Raw genomic sequence first — 17,147 nt, 5'->3', positions numbered from 1 at the left:
CTTTTAAAGTGTTTATAACTTAAAAAGTGCTTATAAAAACTTAGTTTTAAACTAAAATGGTAAAAATAAGCCAAAAGCTAACTTATGGGCTCTTAATCCCCTCACAATAACACATCATCTACTCTTCATATATTTTATCAGAATCCTATTCGAGGCAACTCATCATCATCTAGTGTGTGTGTGCGTGTTTTTGCAACTAAAAAATTATCTACACACTGGATACCAGCATATCCAAATGCCACACAAACTTTGAACTCAAATTGAGACAAAACTTGATGCACTTTATAACAATATCAAGCAAAAGAAGCCACCCCATTAGAACATTTGGAATCATTTAGAACTTCATCATAACTGTAGAAGCAAAAATGTTTAATGCCTCATTTACAGCAACGATACTTCATCTATTTTCCAACAAATGAGGTGGCTCTCCTTCAATACAAATAATAGGTGCTACATAGCCCAAACTAAAATTTGTGATTTTGCTTTTCAAGAGATGTATTATATTATTTCGGGCAATTACTTCTTCAGCATCAAGCACTACGCTAAGGTCAAGTGTGTCGATAAAGACACAGAAAAGCTAAAAGAAGGGGGGGGAAACATTGATAAAATCTGTACAATGATCAGCATAGCAAAATTCCATGCACCCCTTTCACCGGCAAGAGCCCTTCAGTTACAATGAACTGGACAAACCTGCTCCCCCCGGAACACTAGCGGGCAAGGAAAGGCTAAAAACTATGTACTGAAACTGCATTGACTATGACTATGTATAATTGGAGAACATAGCATCATGACCTAGGCAGAAAGCAAAACTCTGCTACCAAGAATGCCCCAGCAAACCTATGTTGAAAATCCTTCTAAATGCTATCAACAATGATGGATCCGATACCAGCAAAATCAGCGCATTCCAAAGCTTTGTCTGGACATGCCATTCGCAGAGATCACGGAACGTGATTCCTGGTAGACACAACCTGACCATCAACATTTGTGCTCTCAGCAGCAGCTTTGATTGCCTCGGCAGTCATGAGAGCAACAACAGCTTTATGGATGGCTAGATCAGCTTTATAGAGTAACCTTTGGGCCTTTTCCCTCTTCAGTTTTGCCATGTTAAGAGCATGCTGCGCTGCTCCTGAGGCGTCACGCAACCTGAACTCATGAAGATCTGAACTGTCAAATTGCTCAGTTGCAGGCCCACGAGATCCTTCAGGATGGTAATGCTTTTGATTAGACCACTCAGGTAAGCTCATATTCCACCTATGAACCCCATTTCGCTTCACGACAGTTCTCTGATCATATGAAGCCACCATATGCGGATTACTATGAGAGTGAAACGACCCAATCTTCTTTGGTTTGTTCCTATAAAATTTCGGCTGGTGACTCCAATCAGACACATCTGAGTTCAAGGAAAAATATCCAAACCCAGAAGCTTCTCGTGGTGAAAAAACTCGGGGTGACGCATGAAGCATAGGGGAAACATCTGAATATTCATGGCTTGGATACATAACCATCTCATCTCCATGTGAATATCCATTTGATCTTCTCCCTATGAAGAAAAATGACAAATTTTAAAAAAATCACTATAAAGTATAAAGTAGTTAAGCAACTGTAAGAAAAATAATGAATTTTTTCAAACAAAGGGCAAGGATGATAGCAAATTGGGGAGAGAGGTACCAAAGGGATGAAGACCGTCTTGATCTCTTGAGACAACATGATTGTGTCCTGAAACTGAAATTTTTCTCTGTGATCGTTGTTTTGAGCCCTTGTTTGGAACCTCCAGACCTCGAGGCTTCAAACAAAATGCAGACATAGGTGGTTTCTCCATCGAAGCAGCTTTCTCCTGGCATATGCTAGCAAAGCCATGATTCGCATTTGACATTGCTTGTTCCCATTCCTTCAGTTGCTGCTGATACCTCTCCCAAAGAGGGGGCTGAAAAAACAAGAACCAGTAAATTGTTTCAGAAAGATCAGACCCTTAAATTTTCTTGCATGGAATACAACAGAAAACATAATGAAGGCTTTTAAGAAATATGACAAGGACAATTAACAATCAAAAAATAAAAATATGATCAGTAGAAAGACAAAACACATGAAGGATATTAATCTGAAATTGACAGTTCACATGAAGACAACACATGAAAGGATATCAATCTGAAATACAGTTTCAGTCTCCAGCAAAATATTCATCATACCATGGAATCTATAAAACCACATAAGGTCCCTATATCATGCTATACCTTTCAGAATGAGTACGTCAAGGAAAATAAGTTCAGGTAATCAACAAGCCATAAGAAAAAATGTGCTTCAGATTTAGCAAGATAATAGCTCACTTTAAAGGACCATGTAAGGTTCCATACATTGTTATACTCTTTCGTTATGGGTGCATCAACAAAAATGAGGAGTCATGGTGGCAAAAAAGTGTTCTGTCTCGGAAAAAGTTACTATACACCCAGAATCCCCAGTTAACCAAAAGCAAAGCGAGTCAACCAAAATCAGTTATTAGATCATAAGAGTATCAAGGATCCACAATGGTAATATATTTTGGATTCTATTTTTGGTAAGCATATTTCGCGTACTTTTTTTTTTTGCAAGTATATTTTGCATTCCACTAATCCAAGACAATTCCTCCTAGAAGGATGGGACAAACTGAATTAAATTGTCTCAATAGCTTCTTGAATGCAACATGCAAAATTTGATGCTTAAACGGGCAATCATCATCACCACCAGATTGTGCAGATGACAGGTAAATGGGTTTTGGAAGAAGATGGCCAAACTGGATAAGTTTTTGCATTAAAACCACCAGGTTCTCAATTCTGGTAAATGGAGAACCATTTGGTTTTTTTTCAAGCAGAAAAAGGGCCAAGACAAGGGAACCCTTTATCCCCCTTTCTTTTCATAGCCATGGAAGGCCTCAATAGAAGGATGAAGATTGCAACACAAAGGAGCAGGACAGAGTAACTGCAAGAGATATGTCATCTACTTTATGCAGATGACACAATAGTTTTTTGTGATGCTATTAGTGAGCAAATCAGTTTTTTGAGACTAATGCTAGTCATCTTTGAAGCAATTTCAGGCCTGATGATAAACTGGAGAAAAAGCAACATCTTTCCTATCAATGAAGTTATTCAGATTCAGGTTCTAGCTAACATTTTAAGATATGAGTGGGAAAACTGCCTGCTCTTTAACTGGGACTTCCATTGGGTGCTAAACATAAGGCATTAGAGATTTGGGACAACATCATTGAGAAGACAGAAAGGAAGCTTGTTGTGTGGAAGGCACAAATATCTATCTTTAGGAACGCAGGTTAATTCTAATCAACTCTGTGCTAGACTCATTACCAACATATATGATGTCTCTCTTTCCTATGCCTCCTAAAGTACTCAAAGTTCTAGAGAAATTGAGAAGAAACTTCCTATGGCATGGCAAAAAGTAGCATAAAGGTTTCAATCTGGTGAAATGGAACATAGTGCAACAGAGTAAGGAGCATGGAGGTATGGGGGTCAGAAACCTGAAGCTACAAAACAGCAGCCTACTCAAGAAATGATTGTGGAGATATGCTGAAGATAGACCAGCCCTGTGGAAGAATGTAATACAATAGAAGTTTGGACAAAATGCGCAGTGGTGCACTGATGAGTCCACTGACACCAATGGAGTTAGACTATGGAAGGACAATCAGGTCTTTCTGGACCTACCTGGGGAAGGACATTAATTTCCAAGTTGGCAATGGCCAAAATATCTTCTGGAAGGATAACTGGGATGGTCAGGGCACTCTGCAAGAGGCTTTCCCCAGCCTCTTCAACATCAGCACCAACCAGAATAGCACAATAGAAAACATCTGGACAGCTCAGGGATGGAACCTAATTTTCAGAAGGTTTTTGAATGATTGGGAGGTTGAAAGAGTGGCTGCATTACTTGGCAGAATAGGAACCTTCACAGGGACTACCAATGAGCCTGATACCATCAAGTGGCGTCACAACACTGATGGCAAATTCTCAGTCAACAGAGTCTACAAAAGGGGCCTTTTAGAAATGACAGGAAGAGATAGAGGACCTTGGAAAGCTACTTGGAGAAGCATGGAACCTACTAAGGTGGAATGCTTCTCCTGGCTGGTAGTAAGGAAGGCATGTCTCACCCATGAGGCATTACGGAAAAGGAAATTTCATTTAGCTTCCATATGCCCTCTTTGTATGGAAGCCAATGAAACAAACAGCCACCTCTTCCTCCACTGCAAGGTAACTTCCCAAGTCTGGTCCCTATTCATTACCTTGGCTGGGGAAAGCTGGACAATGCCAGAGCACACTGCTGATCTATTGAACTGCTGGATCAGAAGGGGAGGGAGCAAAAGCCAGAAGAGATGGTGGAAAACTATCCCAGCTTGCATATGGTGGACCACATGGAAGGAAAGGAATGAGAGAATTTTCAAAGGAAGATCAAACTCCATCCAACAGATCAAAGGGAAATGCACTTCTACCATATGTTTTTGGTGTAAAGAGCAATGTATAGTAAATGAAATACAGAGTGTGTATTTCCTAGGCCTTTTGTAATTAGCTATCCATGTAAGCACACTTTTGGAGGTGGCCAGCAGACCCTTAATGCTGAAGAATACATGTTACCAGTTTCAAAAAAATAAATTTGGTGCAGACACCAAAAGTACGCCAGATTTCTTAAGAAAGCAGAAAGAAGCAAAAGTCAAGGAAATATCATATAAACAAGTTCTTTTGATAAGGAAGTTATCACATAAACAAGTTTGTCCCTTCTACATTTGCAGGGGGAAAAACTACCAAACTTGGTCAAATCCCACAAGTAATAGATTCCAAGGACAAAGATAATGGATGATAACCCCTTAAAAGTTTGTAGAAATCTAAGCTTGTTGAGAAAAGAAATATAATAAGTTTATGACAAGACTGCCAGTCAAACAATTTGGCACTTTTGTCAAATATATTTTTTCAGCAGCTAATAACAGCCTACAGGTGTACTGACACAGGAGCAGATGCTGGCACTAGTCTGTTGGCTGATTTAAAGTAGTCAATTTCAATGCAATCATACCTGGAGATGACGTATTAATGACATTCCATTCTTCTGCCGCTTATTCTGCCAATGCTCATAAATGGATTTAACTGCTTCCATTGACCCTACACCAACCATCAGCTCTTCCAGCTCATCAGGCGCGAAGCGATCACGCTGTCGGGCATATGCAACTTTCTCAAACATGTCCATCACCTTCTCAAAGAATTCGTCAGGTATCTCTTCATGTTTACTCTCACCAGAGCAAGAAAAATCATTCTTGGATAACCACTGCTCATCCTCACTATCCATGTCATACAGTATATGTGACGGATCCATGGCCATTTCGACATCACTTTCTGCCTGTCGATAGTACGTTGGTGAAGAGCGAATGAAGGAGACTTCTGATGCATAATCTTCGATTTCTTCTATCAAACGAACACCAGGAATAGGGATGTTTTTAACTGAGGCAGCACGTATGTTCCTGTTATAACACTCTTCATGCAACTCCTTGAACAACATCCACTGGCTTCTGTCAGGGAACTCCAGGACCCAATCCTTCCCCCCTTTCCACATCATGGCATGTGTAAAGCGATTGGTAGAGCCAGGCTGCAAAACATTATGAACTTTATATGAATACTTGGTAATCCCAGAAAATTTGACAGCAATTCTCCATTCATTGTGACCCGCAATTTCCAGGACTATGCGTGCACCAAATTCTCTCCACCCTTTGACCCCCCCAAGAGTAACCAACACATTTGCATCGCAAGCTAGTAACTCAATATTTCTCTGCGAACCACCACAACTATATGCATTCTTCTTCTCACTAGCTCTTCTAATTCTTTTATAAGGAAGAGTTCGTGGGCTGTGATTTTTGTGCATTGAACTGAAGTCATAACCTCCGTATGGCAGTGTGTACTGCACCTGCGTTCGAGGTCTCTTTGGACCATTGCCAAATCCACCCCCTGTAAAATTGGCCTTCCCATCAACCCATATAGGTGAAATTTCTCCAAAAGGAGAAGAACTAGAGCTGTTTCTGTTACGGTGTAGCAGACCTCCTGGGCCTGAAGGGTTGGGACTCTGGACCATGTGATCACCCGTTCCAGTAATATTGGGGATCCGGACCACATCACTTGTAACAGTACGGTTTGGGCTGGAAATCAGGTCATCACCTGTATTCAGAGTCAAATGAGAAGCCTCTCCCACGTTGATTTCTTTTCCATCAGATAGTCCCTCCACTTGGTCAAATGATGGAATTGCAATACTCATCCCCACCAAACCAGAATGGCAACGAGCATTAGACAAGCTGTGAGATAAATTCTTAGAATGTCTTCTCCCTGAAGATTTAACAAACTGGTCCAATACTTGATCATCAGATTCCAAATTGTTTGACACAACAGTCACATCAGACATGTCCAATTCAGAATGTTTGGCAATGAAAGAGCTCCGGGAAACATCTAATTGACAATTTTGAGATGACTTCAATGAAACACACTCACTCCCCAGCTGTTGTTCACATGCCAGACTCCCGAGCTGCCGCTCAGCACATGATGACCCTCCAGCAGAACTAGCTCCAGTAAATGAAGTTTCTGCAATATCCTCAGCGATCTCAGAGCACTTCACCCGGCTGCCATCATTTTTAACTGGCTGGCAAGCATTTATAGAACTATAATCCTGAAGGCTAACACAGGCAAAGTTGCGCTCCATGAGTAACCTAAGATGTAGACATATGAAGAAAGTGGGTGCAGCAGAAAATGGAAGAGCAAAACGAGGAACTCTTCCGAGTTTCACTGCAGAACTAAGAGTAGAACTAGTAAGCCTTGCACTACAGCAATCTGTCGAGGTGCCTTTGGGGAGACCACCTGGCACACACTTCTTCTGCAAGTAAATAACATATGGATGAAAAGAACAAAATAGTAACATCTGGAAAGATGGAAGGAAAAAATAAAGAACAGCAGAAAGAAGAACAAGTAGAAATAGCATACAATCCTACCAATATAATATAGAATTAAGAACAGTAAGTACCTTAATAAGACAAAGACCAGAAAGAAGAACAAAAAAGATATAGCAAACGCACACATCACATTGAGAATGAGAAATACCTTAAATGAGGAACGGTCTGCATGAGCATTGAACAGCAATTGCTCAATTCTGCAATCGAGGGACTTGATATTCTCATATGAGCACTCAGAGAGAGGCAGCTGCCTAGCAAGCAAACTACGTTTCTGAAGCTTGGAGTCCAGGTATAACCATTTTGAGTTTTTGAGTTTGGAGAAACAGGAAAATGCAAAAGATTGCTGCTTCCTAGAATCCTGAATAGAAGAAAGCCTAAACCTTACTGAAGTTACAGGTAACTGAAGACTTTCATACCTCCACTCTTCATCAGCTTGATTGAATAATGTTAGGACAAAGAAAATAAAGGCCATGGCATGGTTGAGGCAACACTCAAATAAAAGAAACCTGAGTCCGACTACATTATCAACAAAAAGCATCTCTAAAAAAAAAGTTGGCCACCTTATCATAATGGCACCATGCTGCAGCAGCAAAACAGTGCGAGATAACCAACTCTGTTCTGCTTCAAGCAGCAACAAAGGCAAAATGGGTAGGCATATTTCCACCCTGAATTGCTTAGCTTCTAACAATGGCATGTGTAACCTTAGCACCCCTTCATCATCAATTGCAGACAGAAACTTCTCACTCTCGGGGCCAGGAATGCACATAACACTGGATTTGCGGTTCTGCAATTCATCCACAACTGGTGCAACGGAAACAGTAGCTATATCAGCTACATAAGCTTTGTCAGCTTCATACACAGGAAGTCCATCCATCTTCTTACGGAAACGTCTTCGAACATAAACAACAGGTTTTCCATCCATGGGGCTGCTATGATTTTCGACAAAAGAATTCTCAGCCTTGCTATGATCAATCAGCTTATCTGGGAATAGTAGATCATTATCTGTCTTGCCTATACAGTTGTTCAAGGAACCTAAATTACAGTCTGTGCCCTCAGTTTTGACATGCGGCAGTGATGATACAGTAGATAACTGTAATGTTTTCTGTCTCTTCAATGACCTGGAAGGAGAAGACTTTACTCGACGAGATGATCGAGCCAACCAAGATATAATGGGCTCTGAGTCCAGACAGTTACCTGGGTGGCTGTCATCATCTACGACCAAGTCAAGTGTCCTTTCGTCAATGCTTTTTGCAGCATCTGCAGATTTTCTGACTTTCCTTTTTCCAGGTACCTCCCAAGGGAAAAGCAAAAGTTTAAACCGCTCATCTTCTAGGTTTATCCATTCCTCATCTCGATCATCATATTTGACATGATGGACTTTCCTCACTGGATTGTAATCTTTCAAAAGACCATAATACCAACTCTCATCCAATGGCCAGAAGACTTTAATCCTTCGGTTCAATACCCAGTACGCATCCAAGTCCCTAGGAAGAACTTCATAGAAATGACGGCGTTTCCTAGAAATACCCCTCTCTTTGAGCTTCTGTCTTGGTCGTAGAACTCTGCTAGCAGTATCAACTGATACAGATTCTGAGCCAGTCAAGGAATTCCCCTCCCGACTAATAAAATCCTGACCAGAAGTGGGTAAAGAAGATAATCGTTCAGCAGATTGTGATGCTGAAGATCTGCTTTTTGAAGAAAACCCTGTACAACTAGGGTCAAATCTCGATGACAGCATCATTGCTGCATTCTGCTCAAGGTTCTCCTCATCGTCATCGTTTAGAGAATCTTGGCGAAAGTTTCTAAAATTATCTCCAGATGGTGCACCATTCTTTATAGATTTACTACTCCTAGATGACGAATCCTTTCTCTTGTTACGAGTACTCCAGTGCTTTCTAGAAGATGTTTCACCATTATTTACAGCTACATGACTATCTTCTTTAGCATGCTGAATTGAACTTACCTTACCTTTTTTCTTTTCTCGTGAATCATCAACACTTATCTTTCTCTTTACCTTGACAGTAACACCATTGCCAGCTGAATGACTAGGTAATTTAGAACTCTGTTCATCACTTTTAGCTTCTCCGCCAGACAAAGCGCACTTTTTTGGAAGCTGGTCGCCCTCAGTTTTGTCAGGTTCACCTTTTATCTCGTCATTTCCAATGACAGAAGTCTGAACCGTCGATAACTGCGAAGCTCGACCGTTATTAAACTTACTTCGGCCCACAAAACCACGTGGTCGCCTTGGAATAGCATTACCATTAATATCTAACCTAAGAGAAAGTCCACCCAGCCGATTGCTGTGATCCAGTCTTTTCTCCAACTTCGATGATGACAACCGCGATTCAGCTGGTCCCACACTATCTCCATTCACATGATCCTCATCCTTACTACTCCTACTCTTTTCCCCAGTTGGCTCAGGCTTGTCCAATGACACATCTTTTATACTCTTTCTCTTCTTTTTCTTCTTCTTCTTCCTAACATCAACATCACTCTCTCCAACAGAAACTTTCCCCTTGCTCAAATCCCCAGACTTGTATAGTGTCTGCAAATCCAAAGACCTTTGTTTCTTCGAATTCTCAATAGAACTACCACCAGATTTCTCTTCTACACCACTTTCCATCTACAGTAATCACTCAATCCCAAAAAAACAAACACTTCCCTAAATTTCATATTCCATCACACACCATTTTCACACACAACCACATGCTTCCAGATCTGTTAACCACAATTCCACAACAAAATACTAAATCAAAACACAAAAACCCTCTAAATTAAACAAAAACAAAAAAAAATACTGGATGCATCATTTCCTCACAACTCAATAGATTACATCAAAATCAATAAATTCACGTACCTTTTCCTCGGAATTATAGAAAATGGTGAAGATCCATCACATGCAAAAGGATGAATTCTAGGGCTCCGATCAGAGAAATTGAGGAATTGTTGATTCGGTCCGATTAGAAACCCTAACTGGTTTTTTATCTTTTTTATCTTTTTAATAAATTTTTCTAAATAATAAGTATCAAATTTTTTTTTTAACCCTAAGATAAGCAAATGTGAGAAATAAAAGCCTCTAGGGTTCCTTTTGGTTTTACAATTTTAGGACAGAAAATCTGATTCTTTTTAAATAAAATATTTTTCATAAATGTAGCCACGTTTCAAGATCGGAACCGTTAATTCATTATTGACGGTGGAGATTGACCTTATTAGTCAAAGTGGTTAACAGAACATAAGACTTATTAACGGTTGAGATTAGATTCTGGATGGAATGGACGGCTACGATTAAAGATTAGTTGGGGAAATTCAGTAATTAATAATGGGTTTTTTTCCTTTTTTGTCTAACGAAAATGGGCATACAATTGATAGAATATTACAGAAAGACCGTGGTTATTTTTACTGACGTACCATAAAGATTAAGGAAAGTACACGCTGTCATTGTCTGACACGTGGAAATGCATAAAGTTACCTATGTTTTATAATTATCCCTCATTACATATTACCGTAATTCATAATATATCGTTTTGTTTTAATGAATATAATATTTAGGTTAAATTTATTTGGTCATTTAAAGTTGACATCAATTTTTACTTAGACATCTTAATTAGGTTTTGTTCATTTTAGACACATAATGTCATGCTCCGTCATGTCATTTTGACACTTTTTGTTGAGTTGGCAAAGTGCGTGTATTGCACTCATTTTTAGTGCGTGAAAAGTATTTTTTTTAAAAAATATTTTTTTCCTTTCTTCTTTTTTCATCTTTCTCCTTCTACCTTCCACCACCACATTACTTTGAAAAAATCTTGTAAAAGCATAGCAATACTCTGATTTTGAACAAAATAAAAAAATCACTGCACTGATTTTAAAATTTCTTACAAGAATGTAAAAGAATAAAACATGAATAAACTTCATCGAAAAATTACTATCGATAAGTACTACTCCAAATCAAATCTACAACTCACCGAAAAAGATGGAGATCCATCATTGTTGTCACTCTCTTTATCTCTTCCACCAAAACATATTTTATCTAAAATTAAAATTATTAACTCTAAAAATAAATATAAAAAGTCATTGGAGAAAAATCAAATCTAATCTTATAATTTTATCCGGTGAAACTCCATTTTTTCAGGTGAGGAGTTCCTGTTGATTGAGATCAATTTTCTAGAAAATGGTTTTTTTTATTACTGAAATGTTTTTTTAAAATAAGTTTAAATAGTTTTTCTTTCTTCTTCTTATAATTTTTTTTGTGAACCAAACTGACGTGTCCTCTTTTTATTAGTCAGCATGCCACGTCATTCGCGAGTGGATTACATATATTTTTTAATTTTAGCTGATTTGCAAAAATGTATCAAAATGACACAACAAGACATGACATGAGGTGTCTAAAATGAACAAAATCTAGTTGAGGTGTCTAAGTGAAAGTTGATGCCAACTTTAGGGGGTCACCGATGGGTTCAGCCTAATATTTAAATAAACTATATCATGATGCCATCGTTACATAATATGTCATATCTATAAATTTAAATGATAAAAACGTGATAAAAATTACTATAAAAGATCGAGTAAATCATAAAATATGATTGTTGGATAATAAGTAAAGACATAATGAGAAGACAACATTAAGGTAATGAAAGACAAAATGAGAAGACAGTATTAAGGTAATGAAAGAAAAAATGAGAAGACAGTATTAAAGTAATGACGCGATCACAACAAATCAGTCGCTATCTAGAATGAGACTTTTGGATAATTACTTAACAATGAATTTAAATGATATGATATAAAAAAATTAGATAACAATCAAAATAAATATTGAATTTACACTAACAATACGATAAAATGTGCAACAACAGTCCAAACAAGGTGTTACCCCTTCAACGTTTACTCCAAACTATATCAGGTTGATTAAATGAAATAAAACTATAAATCTCTTCGTTTTAGTTTATACTGTATTTGATTGCAAATTATAAGAAAAAGGGAACTTTAAAATTTGTTTTTTAAAATGTTTTATAATATTTATGTGACTATTTATAAAAAATTTAAATTTTATAATCTTAAATATACTATAAGTTATAATAATTATATAACTATTATAGATTGTGATTGGCTAAAAATAATATTGTTGTATAAATAGGAACAAAGAAGGTTGTAATTGAATATGGTATTATGAGTAAGTGAGAAAAGTTTTAATGAAAATACATTCAATATTTACGTTCATTATTTCATTTATTGATTTGAAATAAATATTATGTGTGGATAGTATTGTTCAAATCATTTGATAGCGGATTATGAGAAATATTATATGTTTATTAAATATTGCAGAAGTTATTCCATATTTAGTAGTTGGTTAGGACTATATATAACATTAATACGATATTCGATTTGCAATTTAGAAACCTGCATAATTAATACAGGTATAACTTATGAGGAAATTTATGTATAATTTTATGCATGATAAAAGACGGAATAAGTAATACGTACATGAATAACTAAAACATGCATAATTAATCTCTGCATAAAATAATACGTAATTTTTTACATAATTAATTCATTTATTAACAGTGCTTGCATAACTCTATCCAACTACGAAACGAACCTATCTTTCCTAGCCCACTTTAGCCTTTATTTTATATTAGGTTAGAATTTATTTGAAACAATGTCTCTATGTTATAGAAATTGAAATAAAATCAACATACATCTTATACTTGCTCAAAGTCCATTAATCGAATCACAATAATATGGTATTGTTGTTGTTGTTATTTTATTGGATAGTGTCGGGGCTATTTTTATCTAAGGAAAATTAATTAACACATTTTTTTAAAAAAAGAAATTAATAACCTAGTAACAAATAATAATAGTAGATTATATATCTTGATCAGAAATTCTTTCTTGATCTTGCAAAGATGGGACATCCCCTTGTTAAAAAATATAGAACATAAGTCAATTTTCTCTCTCTATATATAGTATATATTATTTAATTAATTTCCTTGATTTTGTTAGAATATTTGTTCTTATTTTCAATCCTCTAGAGATGTGTTTGCTATAGGGGCAAATATTTATAATGAAAAATATTTTTTAGGAAAATAAATAAATTTTTTGTGTTTATTTTTTTGTGTTCAATCCATAACTAAAAAAATGTTATTTTAGAAATATTTATATATTATATAATTTAAACAAATAGTATGAAAAATAGAAATTGGATAGCAATGGTGAGATGAGAACTATGGGGGTGGAGGTGAGAATGAGATTTGTTAGAGGGTGGATAGTGGCAGAGCTAGGGCTAAGACATGTTAAATGTCATTCTTTTGTCGAAAAACTACATTGTTTAGCTAGGTGTCAGAATTTTTGTTTTATGTGTGGGGCATAGAGATTAGCTCTGATGAGTTTTAGCTAGGTAAGGTAAAAGTAGATCGAAGAAGTTTTGAAAAAATGTGATTAGACAGGACATGACGCAACTTCAATTTATCGAGGATATAACATTAGTTAAAAAGTTAAGGAAGGTACAAATTAGAGTAAAAGGTCGATAGATAATTATATGTTGCCTTACATCTCCTTTCATACCAGTAATAGTAGTAGTAGTATTTACTCTTGTAGTCTCCTATACTTTAACTTTTGTTATTATATTATCTTTCTTTTTATACTTCTATCAACTTATTATTGTGTTGTAGCTATTGCTTATTTCCTTTTAACTTACTTTGTCATGTCTTTTTTCAAACGACTTTAAAATATTTTTTCTTAAGTCAAGGGTATATTAAAAATAGTCTTTCTATCTTTTGAGATAGAGGATAATGTCTACCCTCCTCAAATCTCATTTATGAGACTACACTAAGTATGTTGTTGTTGTCTTATTTTTTTATACTGTGATATCCTTAGTAGAATTGTTGTCTATGCCAAAAAATGTAAGAACACAATCAATATGGAATGTCACTTGTGAAATTTATTTTCTCTATTATGTTATACCCTAAAAAAAATTAAACTAAGACTCGAGTCATTCTTCTTATGCGTATAGACCCGAGCCGATGACTTCTAATTGCTTATATATTTTAGGATCAATTCCTACGTATTATAGGTGTATTAGAGGTAAATTAGGGTCATAAGGAACCTCTAGTACTAAGTCAAGTTCAAAGATCCTTTAACGATTGAGTTTTCGTACAAAATCATATAAGATTCAACTTCAAATAACCATATCTCTCATAATATTAAGAGTTAGGAGGCCATGACCTATCAAATTAAAGATCTATGTGTTTTCTTTCCAATGCCTCTAAGTTTCCTTATTTCGAGTTCGGAGTAAAAAGTTATGACCGTTTTACCAGAGACTGCCATATCAGAATTTCAAGCTGCAGTACTTTGGGTCTTGGCGCGGTGTGCCAGCAGTGCACCCGAACTCATTTTTCAGATATTTATTAGTGAAGGGCATTTCAGACTTTTTTCCATCTTTTCTAAACTTAACCCAAGTTGTTTTGGGGCTAAAATTCATCCCTTATCAGTACCCTAAGAGTATTTTCTCTTATTTATCACTTAGAACATTGAGAGAAGAGAATTGGAGAGAAGAAAGAAAGCTACGGTTCAAGGTTTTCAAGTCATTCCTTCAAGTCTCGATAGTCCCTTCGATTTTCAGGTATGTAAGGTTAATCACAACGTTAGATTGAGTTCGTCCATGTGCCCTACATCTAATTCTATTAATCGTTGAGAATGAGTTGAGTCTAACCTAGTTTCTTGAATTTCGGATGAGTTAATTTTTCTTCTATTGAGTTTCATATAATTATGTATTGAGGTTATTGTTGTTTTCTATTTCTCAATTGATTGAAATTATTGTTCATGGCTACTATCCTAATTGATTTAATAATCATGACTTTTACATACATATTTTTCAGTAAAGATGATGACTTTTATGCATTAATGAAGAGGGTAATTTGAACTAATTATATATATATATATTAGAGTCTAAATGAGTATAAGGGTTGAACATGATTGCTTGAAATCGAGAAAGAGTTTTGACGAGATGTGAATGATTTTGAAAGCACATTTATTAAAAGAACTTGATGATTTAAGCATGAGCATTGATATGAAATGTGTTTGAGTCTTCATATGAATTGAGTTTTGGAGTCATTCATGATTTTATTGAGTCTTAAAGCATGATTTTTGAATGTCTTAAATAAGCATGAGTTGAGTATGAGAAGTCTTTAAATGTTGTCATAAATGCATATCTAAACTACTTTTGAAAGATGTGATTGGGATCGATTGGATAGTATGTTTGGTTGAGAGATTTGATTGTTATAGAATTGATAAATTGATAAGAGTCCAAATGAGACTTGTCGAAGGACTAGATTGAATTGATTGGATAGAGTTTTATGATCATTGAGTCTTGAAGAATTATCGAGCACCGAATTGAGTGAGAGTAACTAACAACACGAACTCAATAACTACATAGCTAACGTAGGTAAGGATTGTACCGTAAATTAGATGAATTTCCTTATTGTCCCTAAAATAGAATTTATTGATTGATTGTGGATCCTTGATTGGTTAATTCGTCCCTTATCCTAGTAAAGTACTAGGTGAATGTGGCAACGACATCGGCTCTTGTACCTCATCGCCCCATAGGTGATGGTTGTCGGATAAGAGAAACTCACATATAGGTCTTGATGGTACTCTAATGATTGGATTGGATTGTATATGAATGGTTTCTGTCTAAACCTTATTCTTATTTTAGAATTATTACATCCTGATTGAGTTTCTCATCTTTCTGATTTGAGATATCTGAACTAATACTATTCTACCTTGATGCATGTTTTATTTTATCATATTACATATTCGTACATTCCACGTACTGACGTCCATTTAGGCCTACACCATTTCATGATGTAGATACAGGTTCTAGAGATCATCAATAAGCGCACCATTGAGGATCTGTTCACATTCAACTGATTGGTGAGTCCTCCCCTGTATTAGGAGGATACCACTTGTGTTATTCTTGTTATTATTTAGCATTTTTATTTTGATTTGAGGTCGTTATGAACCTGTCATTGGCACCACTTAGACAGTAGTGATAGAGGCTTCATAGACTAGATAGAGATGGGTGGATTGAGTATTTCTATTGTTTTTGTCAGACTATTTCCATGACATAGATTGGAGTTTGATTTGTTGGCCTATGGTCTTTCTTCCTTAAATTAGATTTTTCATTGGATTTGAGCACCTATTTGTCTCTTTACTTTAAGTCTTCCGCTGATTGAATGAATAAACGGATATGTGACTAGGCCAAGTGGTTCGCTTGGGAGCCAGTAATGATTTTTGAGTGTCGGCCACGTCTAGGGTACCCTCCCGAGGCGTGATATATTCTCACTAAAAAAATATTTTCTTTATTTAAAAAAAAACAATAAACAACATTTTCTGAAAAAATATTTACTTTCGCACCAAACAGGTGAACACACCCTAAGGGGTCGTTTGTTAGAGTGCATTAGAACTTATGTATATTACTTGTCACGACCCAAGCTTAGGGCCTAGACGTGACATGGCGAATGAGGTACCCGAAAGTACCTCAATCGAGCCTCTTAGCATTCTTTTAACCTTTCATAGGTAATGATGATAAACAAGCGGAAATCATAATAGTAAATCTTTAACTTACATATGTCCAACAATACCTCTAACTATTAGATTTAATGGGGCTAAGACAAGTCCCTAGCTCACCCTCAATCATAATAGAAGAAATTCCATAGTAAAATATCTTAACATATCATAAACTAGAAAGATAAAGGAGTATTGTTCCCGGAATATGGGAACTCACCAAAAGTAGTCTTCAATGGAATATCAACTAGCCACGTGGAGGAGAACGAGGAAGAGCACCGATCCCTACATGGTGATATCATGTAGGCAAAAGAGTATGCGTTAGTACTTTGAATGTACTAAGTATGTAAGGATGCATGAACATTGAGGAAACATTAAAACATTTATGTAATATGGAACATAATTTAATGTATGCATAATAAATCATATAGATATTCTTTAAAACATTCATTTTGTGGGAAATTAACCATAACCGACATTTAAGACCATGCGAGCTATTACATGGAATCCAACATAACCCCCTACGTTGGCCGGGGAGACTACTTGCCGGGTAGAACTCCGTCAACTTCATTCGTTTCTTTAACTTTAACTTTAAGGGCTATTTATGGATCCATTAGCCTAAGCCTACAAGGGCTCC

The 17,147-nt window shown here is 36.3% G+C and overlaps 1 protein-coding gene across 2 annotated transcripts; it reads right to left on the bottom strand.

The window, feature by feature from the left end:
- Window positions 1–260: 260 nt before the first annotated feature.
- LOC129889400 (uncharacterized) lies at window positions 261–10,017 on the bottom strand. Of its 2 annotated transcripts, none has more exons than XM_055964680.1 (5): window positions 9,810–10,017; window positions 7,101–9,670; window positions 5,041–6,876; window positions 1,669–1,924; window positions 261–1,540 (listed from the first exon to the last, which is right to left on the bottom strand). In XM_055964680.1, the coding sequence occupies exons 2-5, from the start codon at window positions 9,573–9,575 to the stop codon at window positions 939–941; spliced, it is 5,169 nt and encodes a 1,722-aa protein (XP_055820655.1). In that variant the 5' UTR covers window positions 9,576–9,670; window positions 9,810–10,017; the 3' UTR covers window positions 261–938. The 2 variants fall into 2 exon arrangements, with proteins under 2 accessions (XP_055820655.1, XP_055820657.1); XM_055964682.1 differs by having other exon boundaries at window positions 5,041–6,873.
- Window positions 10,018–17,147: the final 7,130 nt, after the last annotated feature.

Source organism: Solanum dulcamara, chromosome 5 (assembly GCF_947179165.1).
Source record: "Solanum dulcamara chromosome 5, daSolDulc1.2, whole genome shotgun sequence".
Classification (NCBI taxonomy): Eukaryota; Viridiplantae; Streptophyta; class Magnoliopsida; order Solanales; family Solanaceae; genus Solanum; species Solanum dulcamara.
Note: the sequence above shows the minus strand (reverse complement) of the source record. Positions and strands in the feature narration are given on the sequence as shown.